The following is a 12,608-nucleotide window of genomic DNA, read 5'->3' as shown; positions in this document are numbered from 1 at the left end:
ACCTGCAAGCATCTGTAGCTGAGCTCCTGTACGGCGAGCCTTTAATGTTATATTGCAATTCTGATTCTTTATACTAGGTACATGAGCATTTGAATTTTACCGAAGTTCCATGACTTTGATTTTATATCAATTCTATTAATTTATTTACAGTTAATTTAACAGTCCTATCAGAAGCTCTAAGTACGTATGTAACACTGAATAAGAGGATTATTAGTGAATAATGAATTGGAAAGGATCCGCAAAGAAGCAGTAATAGCCTAGTTTGAGTTACTATCCTGACATTTTCCTGGAGGAACTAAGGAAACCCATGAAAATTCTACATCAACAAAAACTAAGATTTGAACCTGGAACATATTGTGATGTATTGCGCTACGGAGGACATCCCCTCCCCGCCAGCAGTGATGTGGCGGCATCGGAGCGCTGTCGCTGCTAAGGTAACAGGCCAGTCAACACGCCCCCCCCTCGATGACGTGGCAGCGCTGCCTACTGTGACGTAACACGTGACACCGCTGTTGACACAGGCAGCAGGGAACGGTATAAAAAGCCGGCTAAGCAGTATGTGAGACAGTGTGTGATCAGGAGTGACACAGTGCGGATCGTGAACACGGAAAGAATAGCGGAACTTGTGATTAGAAGTGATAGTGTGAGAAGGTATTGGAATGGGTAATTCAGTACCATCTGTATAGCTCCCGCATTATTAATATGCAAAGACTACTGAGGACACAGTGAAGAGATTATTGTGTAGGGTTATAAATTGTGTGAACCCATAAGAGTGTTATAAGTATTTGTAGTTACGATCTGTAGGTTGTTAAATAAACCAATTAGCAATCCAAATGGCGTCTTCAGTAGCAAATCACGTTACAATACAAAATACAAAGCAGAAGTGCCAATAACTCAACTGTGATGTACAGTGATCTTACAACATTATATACTACGAAGAAAGCAGTCTTCTGGGATTTGGTACCATGTATGTGTGGTTAACACCACACATACACGGTGCCAATTCCAAGATGACTGCTTTCTTCATAGTCATTGCCGTGAAAGCCTCAAATCTTACAATATATACTACATTTCATTAAGCAGTGTAATAAAGTAAAATTATAAATATAAATTATAATGGGTCAAATTGGCATTTGGTCTGTTTAAAATATCTTCAGGGTACCTCACAGCTTGAGTAAATTACAGAAGACAGATTCCTGTGTTCAACAGGGTATCTAACTGGTGATTTTGGTTCCCATCACATATTAAAATAAGGACTTAGGAATGTGTGACATAGCAAGTGGCACGCGCACAAGTTCGGGAGGTCTTGATGGTGAAGGCAGGTCGGTGTGCTGGAACAGAGAGAGAATGCTCACGCGCTGGATACTAACTTCATAGTGCTCAGGACATCGGGTCATCCAAAATAATTCGAAAGGAATTTCTACTACATTCATTTGGATGACTAATTTAGAAAGAGCAATTAATTAGATTTAACATTGGGCGGACTAGGTGGAATTCGGGTTTGCAGTTCCAGATACCTGATGTAATCATGAGATTAATTTTTTCTGCAATAGGCCTATATTCAAAAGTTGGCACTAAATTTCACCGACAATCAGCTGTCGCTCGGTCGGTATAGTTCGCTTGCGGAGTAAAGTCACGGAGTTAAAATATGCCTATATTACACATACTGTAGGTAAACGCTGGCCAAGTTACTGACCACAGGTTTGTCCAGGAGAAAGTGGAAAAACCATTTGAAAATTCCTACCAACCCAAATTTTTTCCCTTATGCCTCTACAGTGTAGAAATGGTTGCTATTTGGCGAGAAGTACAAGTTTTGAAGCTCCTCATTCTGCAGTCTTCTCCAGTATCATATTACCTTATCTCTGCCTGAAAGCTAACACAACTGATAGCGGGAGTTGCTGCAACAACAAGTCAGGCAGAACTAGCAAACGCTTTCATTGCGCACATTCTCGTTAATATTGAATACTGTCACGTGTATGAGTGTGGCTCTCGAATGGGTTTTGGTTTGGTTTTTGGATTTATTGAACACTTTCGGACACAACTCCTAATTACGATTAATTATAGCACCATCGCTAATTTCCATACTTTATAATTCTATAGAGCACACAGAATAGTGTTCTCTGTCTGTTACAGTCTCTACTAACCGTCTCTTGGTAACGGCTTAAAACAGAGGTTACTGCTCTGCTTGCGGGCTCAAGCGTTCTCTGAACGGCGGCTCTCTTCCAACTGAACTGTTGTTCAGAGTCGGGGTCAGAGTTACCTTACGACTGGTGGTTCACCGCCAAACAGGCATGGCACCAGGCCACTTGAGATTCTAGGTCAGATTTTTTTAAAACTTAACACTTGCGGTAGTAGTCCTTACGTAACATGCTCTCTGACGAGAGGTTGGGTTTGTCTCTTATGAATATGCTTGGCCTTAGAGCATGTCATTGAAATTCTCCATTTTGCACTATAAACAACTACATACAACCTCTCATGGGGTTTGAGAAGACCCTCTGAGAGCAGAGACACATCTGTATGTAAGATTTGTAGCTGTTTACTGAGCTGATAGAGACATTTGCATTAAAGGCTATGACTCTGAGCGGCCTATGAACTCTAGCAGCCATTTTGTTGCATTAAATTAGGTACCATTTTTGTAATGATTTTTATTCTGTCTTCTTGAGATATAGCTCCACCGAGGGCTGTCATGATCTGATGCACTGCAGTGGCTACAGTGTCATTGTTAGACGAACTGGGAGCCTGTACTGACAGACCTGTTCTCTGAAATTCCTGTTGTGGCACATACTGCTGCAAGGGTTGCCGGACGCTTTTCCGCTCTGTCTGCGGTGACTTTGATTGGTGTTGATTTTCTGCGTAGGATTGCTTTGGTGAGGTGAACTTAGAGAAGAACATCCTCCCAGAGGACCCCTTTGGAGCTCGTTGTGCTCTTCTCCTTTCGCATGGTTGTAGCCTTGGTATGGTGCTGCACGAGGTTTCTCTCCTTCTACTGGAGCTGGCTGAGCTCTTCTCCTTTCTCGTGGCTGCAGCCTCGGTATGGTGCTGGACGAGGTTTCTCTCCTTCTACTAGAGCTAGCTGTGCTCTTCTCCTTTCGCATGGCTGCAGCCTCGGTATGGCGCTGGATGAGGTTTCTCTCATCCTGGAGCTCGCTGAGCTCTTCTCCTTTCTCATGGCTGCAGCCTCGGTATGGCGCTGGATGAGGTTTCTCTCCTACTGGAGCTCGCTGAGCTCTTCTCCTTTCGCGTGGCTGCAGCCTCGGTATGGGGCTGGACGATGTTTCTCTCCTTCTACTAGAGATCGCTGTGTTCTTCTCCTTTGCAGTTCTCCGTTCACATGGCTGCTGCCTCGGTATGACGCTGGATGAGGTTCCTCTCATTCTACTGCGGCGCAATTGCAGCAACTCGGCGTAGATTCTGTTCTGGTCTTTTCTGTTCATTCCTTATGCATGTGGCCACCACCGCACCACAAACATCTTGGGGGTTGCTTGCTGTTGGCCCAGAATTGGCCAAAGGTTTGACAATTGCAGCTCTGTGTAAGGCCAGTTTGAGTTGTGTATGATTCTACCTTAATATTTATACGGTTAAGGTTATTCAGTTTTAAAATATCTTGAGAGTTTGCGTTTCTTGTTAAGGTAAGAAGGAAGAGTGGTAGGGTTTTCACGTAGGTCTGTCCATTTGGTGCTCTTTGATTGGTCGTCAATTGCCTCACGTTGATGACCTTGAAGCCTAAACCCTCAAGGCTGCTGGAAATATCTTCTGCTCGCGTGTCTGGGGAAGGTGGCGCATTCCTGCCTTGATAGGCTTTTCAGAATTTGGGGAGGTCAAATACTGGAGATTATTTTTCTCCAGGTAGCAGGGTCGGCCAGCGTATAGGTTCTGTGGAACTGCAGCACCCCAAATTTCCACTTCTTATTATCGATAACATTTATATAATGAGTACCTTTTTCTTTAATCCTTTCTTTATACTTGTATGTTACGCCGTGGTGACAAGGGGCGTGGAGGCATCCCACCTCTGCCACCATTGTTACGCTGTGGTGACAGGGGAGCGTGGATGTATCCCACCGCTGCCACCATATGTTACACCGTGGTGACAGGGGGCGTTGAGGTACCCCACCGCTGTCACCCTATGTTATGGCGCGAAGGGGGCGTGGAAGAATCTCTCACCTCTTCCGCCATCCATGCCGTTGGGCCTTGGGGAATGGCCAGTTACAAGGCTTAGCACTTGGTACTTGACTCGTTAACTACCTCTTGGCTGTGAGTTCACAGTCCCGATAACACAGAGAGGTACGGGAGAGCGGGGAAATAGAGGTTGTGACTGGGAGTAAGTCATTAACACCACACATCCCCTTCACTCGGTCTACTCGCCTACTCTATATACACTTATGTACATCACACTTTCGTAGCCGACAGTCGTCGGTTACGTACACATTGTAATTTGAATAACGATACTCTTTGGTTCACCATCCTACGTTTCCCCTCTGAGGGCCTATTCCCTCTCTGACCTAACCCTGCACATGTCACTTTAATAATATCACACTAGATATCCATGATTTGTATGAACATTTCGACTTACTTGGTGTAAGAACTGATGGTGCCCCCTCAGTCTAGCACGACCGTGGCTCAGGTCCTCTGGCCTCTGGTTCGCTATTCACTCGACATTATACACTCAGATAGATTGACAGATTGAATGGATATTCAACCAGGGATCAAAAGATGTGATCCCAAAGATAGCGCCTCCAATTTTGTCAGCTTCTTTATAACTTTATCCCTGCTGACTCCTGTCTTTTGGGGGTAAGCTCCGCCCCTGCACTAGAGCGAATTCGCCCCTAAGTGCGTCTCTCGTTGGTCAGCTGGGTAAAGAGGGTTGGATCGGCTCCGGTCGTCTCGCTGAGTTGACCCTCCGTATGCCTTGGCCCTCTCTGGTTGTTCCGCATGGATCAGCGGTCTCTGCTATGTGACAATTTTCCACCTAGTCGACGGCTTCCTCATTCCACTCCAAACATTAACCCTTCGGCTAACTTCTGTTATGGTGAACCCAAGATAACTTAATACATAAAACCCTTGCCGAAATTCTACGGCATTACAATATATAATACAATATATAATCCTTAAGCTTAATGTCAGTAGCCAAATCTTTGTATGGAACTGTGCGCTTCACAGTTCCAGCGGCGAGGTGTTTGTTGACCGTTGTCTGTTGTGAGCATGCGCACATAGGAAGCTGCCCGCGAGACTGCACGGGAGAGGGAGCACTGTCGTTCCCGCAGTGCAGACCGGCGCCGACCCTGAAGTGCTGATGGAAGGTAGTTTTTTTTACTCCGCGTGTGTTGTGCTTAAAAACCGTGCACCATATTCTTGAATGTGAATTAATTGTAGAATTAGATTATTATTCTGCTTCCAGCTATTCTATTTGATTGATTTTTTTGTTCTTTTTTAACAGATAACTTTAACCATGGCCTTGCATCCCCTAGAAATAAGTTCTGTGACTGTAAGCGAACTTCAACAGCTTAAGTCTTCACAACTGTCTCTCCATGAGAAAGTTGCAGTTAAGAAAAGAGGTTGTTTAACTCCTGATATTCTAATATCTCAGCTAGACATAAGCAAGAACAGGAAATATATTCCTAGCTCTAATTCTGAATGGTACAAAGGGAAAAGTTGGCTTTCCGGCTGTGAAGTAAAAAATTCACTGTTTTGATTCCCGTGTTTGCTGTTGGGGGTGATGTAACGTGGACAATAATTGGTCTTAGAAATATAAACAAAATGAAAGACAAAACTGAAAAGCATGAGAAGTCAAAGAAGCTGTTATGCCACGGTGTAGGTGGCAATCAATTTTAACACTTAAAACCCAGTGGACGATGGGATGGTCAACAGGATGACTGACCGGAAACCATATGATATCATACCAGTGAGTGTGTGCTGTATCCGCCAGTCAGCCATTCCAAAATGCGCGCATAAAGGAATCACGCGCAAGCTGAGTGACTGTGTATGGGCAAGCGATAAGAGGGAATTGAACACCCAATGAGACTAGGCTATTTCAGGGCGGATCCCCGCGTGGGTAATATTTGCGCGGCCCCCTGGAACCCTATAAAAACCCCAGTGACAGTGCTGGGAAGCTCTCTTTAATGTGAAGGAGTAGTTGCTCCTAGAAACAGTGTTAGTGTCAGACATGAAGGGACCGACGTTCGGCGCCATTTTATGGCTGTGGAGGTGATGTGAGTACTTGCCTATATTCAGGTCACTGTGAGCAATTGCCAGAGTTTTACATGGTGTAACTCAGAGAAGAAGGAGTAATAATACAACAGATATTTCATAATCCAAGCACAGAGGCCAATTTACACGGCCGTAGGAATTGTAGCAGATTCAGAATCACTTTATGTATTAGGGTAGGTTAAGGTAGTGCACTACATTTACATAGAGACTTTATATTAAATTATATCATTTATTGTTTCACTTGTTATTTCACATGTTGTTACTGCATATCCCCTGACCCCGTGAGAGGTATCCACAAGTGTTCCGAGGGATTAGGCTACCATAATCCCTTGAGGCACAACAAAGCACGTTGATAATGTAGTTTCACTGTCACTTTTAGGAACCATATTTATTAAGGAGAAACTTAGTAAGGCATACAGATTTTCAATCAATGAGCGTAATACAAAGGTTAAAAAGAATCTGAAATTTTGTCCAAAATAATAGACTGCATTTTCTTTTGTGTATACTTTGAAACTCCCTTACGTGGACATGATGAAAAAGACGATTCAATAAATCCAGGGGTATTTAGAGGATTAGTACATTTTGCATCTAAATTAGATTCAGATTTCAAGCATCACTTAGAAACCAGTGCAGTCTTCAGAGGTGTTTCTAAGACCATTCAGAATGAGATACTTGACTGCCTGCTACAAATATACCATGAGGAGATGAGGACGGAAATTAGGAAAGCTTCCTTTGAAGCTGTCATGGCTGATGACACAACAGATATTTCGGAACACACTCAAATGGTCCTTGTTCTACGGTACGTATTGAATACAGAGAAATATTTGAGCGTTTTGGGGATTATTTATTCCAGAAAATCAAACTGCAGATGGAATGTCAAAACGTATTTTAGAACAATTGGACATAATCCTTCAAGGAAATGGACAAAAACTGATAGCTCAGACATTTGATGGTTCAAATGTCATGAAAGGCAAAAAAGCAGGAGTTCCAATAAAAATAAAAGCAGTTTATAGTAATGCACATTTCATTCACTGTTACGCACATCAACTTAATCTAATAATGAGAAATGCAGCAAGTATTACACGAAACGCAAGAATATTTTTCTCTAACATTCTGGTTATTCCAACATTCTTCTCAAGATCACTGCAACGTGTGTCCATTCTCAAGAAGCATATGGAAGTCAGCATTCCACGTCCATCTTCTACAAGGTGGAACTTCAACAAACGGACCATAAACAGAGTTCATGAAAATTTGCAACCTTTAATAAGCTGCCTTACTGAAATTCAGTCAACATCAAATGCAGATCAAACCATTGCGGAATCAACAGGAATTTTAAAATATCTGAATGATGATAATTTTAAGTTGTGGTTAGAGCTTCTTCATCAGATTATGCCTCATGTTGAAATAATTTACAACCAAATGGAATATCGAGAAATTAGTGTGTTTAAAGTTAATGAATATATAACAGATTTCGAAACTGCTATTTTAGAATTGAGAAACTCAAAGTATTGTGAGAATCCTTCAAAGACACTCATGGCAAAAGCTAAGGAAGTGAGTGACTGTATATGTGTTGATATAATGGACAGATATTCTTCCACTAAACACTTAGTAGCTGCTGAATTGTTCAACAAGAAATGCTTCACTAGTTTTAAGAATGAATATCCCACAGAAGAGATAGTACTGACCACTGAAGCATATCCCATGACTGACAAAGAAATGCTTGAAACTGAACTAAAAGTATTCTATTGTAGGCCTGATATTCATGAATATTGCACATTAATTGAGCTGCTGAAATTTATCTTGGAAAATAATCTAGATGATGTTTTTATTGAAATTACGAAACCGATAAAAATCCTCTTGACAGTTCCCATGACTACAACAGAAGCAGAGCGCTGCTTTTCAACATTGAAAAGAATGAAAACTTTTCTAAGAAGCATTATGAATTCGGGAAGACTAAATGTGCTTGCAGTGCTTTCAATGGAGAAAAATTTCCTCAGTTGTCATCCAGAGATCAAGGAGAAAATTATTCATCTTTTCGCGCAAATTAAAACAAGAAGAATGGATTTCATTTTTAAATGAATAGATTAAGCTTGAACTGTAAGAATTTAGGTTAAACTAAGTAAAAAATATTTGATTTTGTTCTTTTATGATTGTATCAAGTTTCTGAATAAATTTTCTTTTTATACACGTTTGTTTCCTTTCATACAATTTTAAAACAAGGCTACAAATTTTCTAATGCAGCACCCCACTAATTTTGGCTACAAGCCGCCACTGCCAGGTAAGATATTCCGCCATTCCTTATGTTGTGATACGCTTTCCGTTTCGTGTTTTTCGGAACTCGTGTTCCTTTAAATCGCTTTGCATTCGAATGAGGATTGGGGTAGAAGCCTTCACTACTGTTGGCGGCCTCCTGCTCCGGTAATCTTCGTGTCCATGTCAGTACTTCTGAAAGGTCCGAAGAAGTTGCGAATTACCACTACTTTTGGAGGCAGTTTGTCAGCTGCGGATGTTGGGACTGGTTTAATCCAATTCTTGGCTGACTGTGAAGTATCATTTGAATTATGCCTCTTCTGTTCGTTTAATTCCCGGAAGTCTTGCTTCAACTGTCCTCCTTATAACCCCTTTGTACGGCCCCAGTAGAGAACACAGTTTCCAATAGTACCTCTATCGTTGTTATTGTTATTGTTGTTGTTGTTGTTGTTGTTGAAAGTGTATCCATTGCAGCGGGAACGTGTTTACAGATCTGTTGCCTAAAAACGGCTCTGGTATATTTGCTTGTGTATCGGTCTTTGCATAGTACCGGCTCTACACCCTACAATAAATGTAACGTCAGCAAAATAGCAACAATATTAAGCAACCCACTGCTGTTTCAGCAAGTACAGTGTAATACAGGTGGATCCAATCCGTTTATATGAAAAATTTATGTTAAATACATGACAGAATAACTGAAATTATAAAGCATGCCAGAAGACGGCACATGCGTGCGAAACATGACGTCCTAGACAGCTAACTGGTAATGGAGTTGTGCTGACAGGAGTAGAGTAAACCGTCGGTATTCTGGTTACAGATAAACCGGGTGTCGGATAATCTTGATCGAAATCTGAAATAAAAAACTTCTCTAAAAGTTGAGTACATACTTCAAAAGAGACACGCCATTTATGAAGGCAGATGAGTCACTTCTCTGTTGAGACAAAACTTGGAACAGTTTCTTCAAACCTGCATTATTAGGTTCAAAAACAGATACAACTTCTGAGTCCTCCGTCGATGAAAGAAGTAATGCCTTTACTTACTTGTAAGTTTTGAGGTTTTCACGGCGATGATTTTTGAAGAAAGTCGTCTTCTGGGATCTGGCGCCATGTATTCTTTGTTTTAACCGGCGTTTCGGAGAAACGTATCGCCTCCATCTTCAGGGTAGTTGGACTTAATCGCTGTTTATTCTTCCCTTAGGTCCCATCCCTTAAAACCCCCTGCCTATTTCATATATAAACCAGCACTTTTCACTTCCCAATCATTGCTCTATTATTATCTCTATTGGCACGCAACTCAACTACCCTGAAAATGGAGGCGATATGTTCCTCCGAAACGTCGGTTAAAATGAAGAATACACGGCGCCAGATCCCATAAGACGACTTTCTTCATAGTCATCGCCGTGAAAACCTCAAAACTTACATAGTGTTCCTCTATGGGGAGGCTACTCATCGATATATTCGTAGACTCGAGACGCTGCGCACCAAGAAGTACAAGCTACTGTGCACCCTTCACTTCCTCCTTAGATACAGATACCATGACATCATACCTCGTTTCCTTCAGTCCCAAAAACAAATAAATTCTGACGCTGCCAAAAGGATCTACAGACGCACCAGCTTCTCTATGCTACGTGAACGCATCCACTACACAAGCCGAGAACTGGACGCTGTCTCCAAAGAGTTGATTAAGTTACATCTTCGCTTAACCCAAGTCCTGTCCGCAGCTGACTGGGACCTAATCGACCGCACCACGACCCAGAAAGCTGTTAATATCGATGACGGGGCTACAACCAGACAGTGCAAGAAGTTCATCAACTTGCACAAGACACAACATCCACCCCAACTTCATGATGAGAGTAAGACTGTGGTCAATCTAAGTACTGTACATTTGGAAGAAGCGGCTTACTCTCTTCTGAGCAAGGGCCTGAACTTTGCTGTAGCCCCTGGTTCTATCCCAGTTAAGGACATCCTGTGCGGGGTTGAAAAGGCTGTAATGGCCGTACCTGAAGAGACTACAGAGGAAATTCGACAGGAGACAGTTAGGATCCTCAAGGGCTCCAACAAACCCAAGGACAACCTCACTGGTGCCGAGAGGAGGGCTCTCCGAGCGTTAAAATCCAACGGGACGCTCACGGTCCTTCCGGCCGACTAAGGTAAGGCAGCCGTGGTTCTGGCGACTTCTGACTACAACCAGAAGATTGCTGCTCTCCTAGAAGGCAAGACCTACAGGAAGCTGAAGAAGTATCCCACTGACTCCTTAGAGCGCAAGACGTTGCTTCTCCTAAAGAAGTCCTCGTTCGCTGAAGAGACCTGCCAACAACCACGACCACAATGTTCCAGACCACCGATACTCTATGGGTTGCCCAAGATCCACAAACGTGACGTACCATTAAGGTCCATTATCAGCACCATTGGCTCTCCCACATATCGCTTGGCCAAACATTTAGCTGGCCTACTTAACTCCTACACCTGTGACTCCCCACACCACGTGAAAAATTCTGACGAATTTGTTCACACCTTAAAATCCTTCCGATTAAATCCTTATGATATAATGGTTAGCTTCGACGTGGTGTCGCTTTTCACCAAGGTGCCCATCAAGGACACTATAGATCTGCTAGGAGAAAACTTCGCTGAATATGTCTTGAGACTCTTTCGCCACGTCCTAACCACATCCTACTTCAACTTTGCTGGCCAGTTCTACGAACAGACTGACGGTGTAGCCATGGGCTCTCCACTATTTCCGCTCATCGCTAACTTCTACATGAAGAACTTTGAAGGGAAGGCGCTTGACTTGGCTCCACACAAGCCCCTATGCTGATTTCGCTATATGGACGACACCTTCTTCGTCTGGCCCCACGGACCTGACAAGCCGAGGGATTTCCTAAACCATTTAAATAGTATCCACCAAAGCATTCAGTTCACTATGGAAACCGAAAATGAAGGCCACCTTCCCTTCCTCGACATAGATATTTACAGAAGACCCAACGGCTCTCTAGACCATAGAGTGTACCGTAAACCCACACACATCAACCTATATCTCAATGCCAGGTCCCATCATCACCCTTCAAGTAAAGCGGCAGCTCTTTCCACACTGGTACACAGGGCCAGAACTCGGTGCGATCAAGACAGCCTGCGTGGAGAGTTGGAGTTCCTGAAGGACACCCTCAGATGGAATGGTTATAACGACCGGCAGATCCACAGGGCCCTCAACCGTCGTCCCAAACACAATCAACATGATGACCGCAGAGACACTGTCGCCTTCTTGCCTTTTATCGGGACTATATTCAACAAGATTAGCAGAGTGCTGTCCCGACACAAGATCACATCAGTTGGCCTGCCTCCTAAGAAGATATTGTAACGTGTCTTGAGTTCGAATCCCGTTGATCACGTGTGTAAGTCCAAATCCCATTTCTGACACCAATGTAACGTGTTTCGTTACTGAAGACGCCGTAGAGATGGTTAATTGGTTTATTTAACAATCTACAAATAACGGCTACAATTACTTATCACACAGTTGCGGGGTTTCACACTTTATAACCCTAATCGCATTAATCTGTTAACACTGTTGCGGGGTTTCACGATTTATAACCCTATGCGCAAATCAGTTCACTCTGTCTTCAGTGGTCTACACCACGTTTACAGTAGGGGAGCTATGTATCGCTGTGTCACACTCCCAATTACACAATCACACACACGTCCGGATCTTCTTCCCGCGACGGCTGCTATACTCCAACTGTAGTCGGCTGACTGGAGAACTCTTGATAACACACTCTCGTAGACTTGCTCTGAACTATCTTCGGCGATGGCCACGTTATAACTCGGCGGCTGCCCACATTCCAACTCTCCTCGGCGACTGTTACTTTACAACTCGGTGGCTGTCACAGTACAACTCACTTCGGCTCCGCTCGTGACGTCACCGCGGGGAGAGTGGCGAGGTGATGATTCGCCTATTACGCGAGCGCTACTTTACCGCTACGTTCCGCTGGGGAGGTAGGGGTCAACATGTCACAATATCTAATTTCCCCCAAGGCCTGTCAAGGACCACCTGGCACTCAGGACACCGGGAATTTACAGAATCCCCTGCGAGTGCGGCAAGGCCTACATTGGGCAAAGAGGCCGTTCTGTGGGCACCAGGTTGAAAGAACATCAACGGCATCT

The 12,608-nt window shown here is 43.5% G+C and overlaps 2 protein-coding genes across 2 annotated transcripts; both read left to right on the top strand.

The window, feature by feature from the left end:
* Positions 1-10,074: 10,074 nt before the first annotated feature.
* Positions 10,075-11,268, top strand: LOC111862215. The gene is made up of 2 exons (XM_023847425.1): positions 10,075-10,534; positions 10,664-11,268. The coding sequence occupies exons 1-2, from the start codon at positions 10,075-10,077 to the stop codon at positions 11,266-11,268; spliced, it is 1,065 nt and encodes a 354-aa protein (XP_023703193.1).
* Positions 11,269-11,373: 105 nt separating this feature from the next.
* Positions 11,374-11,808, top strand: LOC111862214. The gene has a single exon (XM_023847424.1). The coding sequence runs from the start codon at positions 11,374-11,376 to the stop codon at positions 11,806-11,808; it is 435 nt and encodes a 144-aa protein (XP_023703192.1).
* Positions 11,809-12,608: the final 800 nt, after the last annotated feature.

Source organism: Cryptotermes secundus, unplaced genomic scaffold, assembly GCF_002891405.2.
Source record: "Cryptotermes secundus unplaced genomic scaffold, Csec_1.0 scaffold1463, whole genome shotgun sequence".
Lineage (NCBI taxonomy): Eukaryota > Metazoa > Arthropoda > Insecta > Blattodea > Kalotermitidae > Cryptotermes > Cryptotermes secundus.
This window is presented reverse-complemented; position numbering and strand designations above follow the sequence as displayed.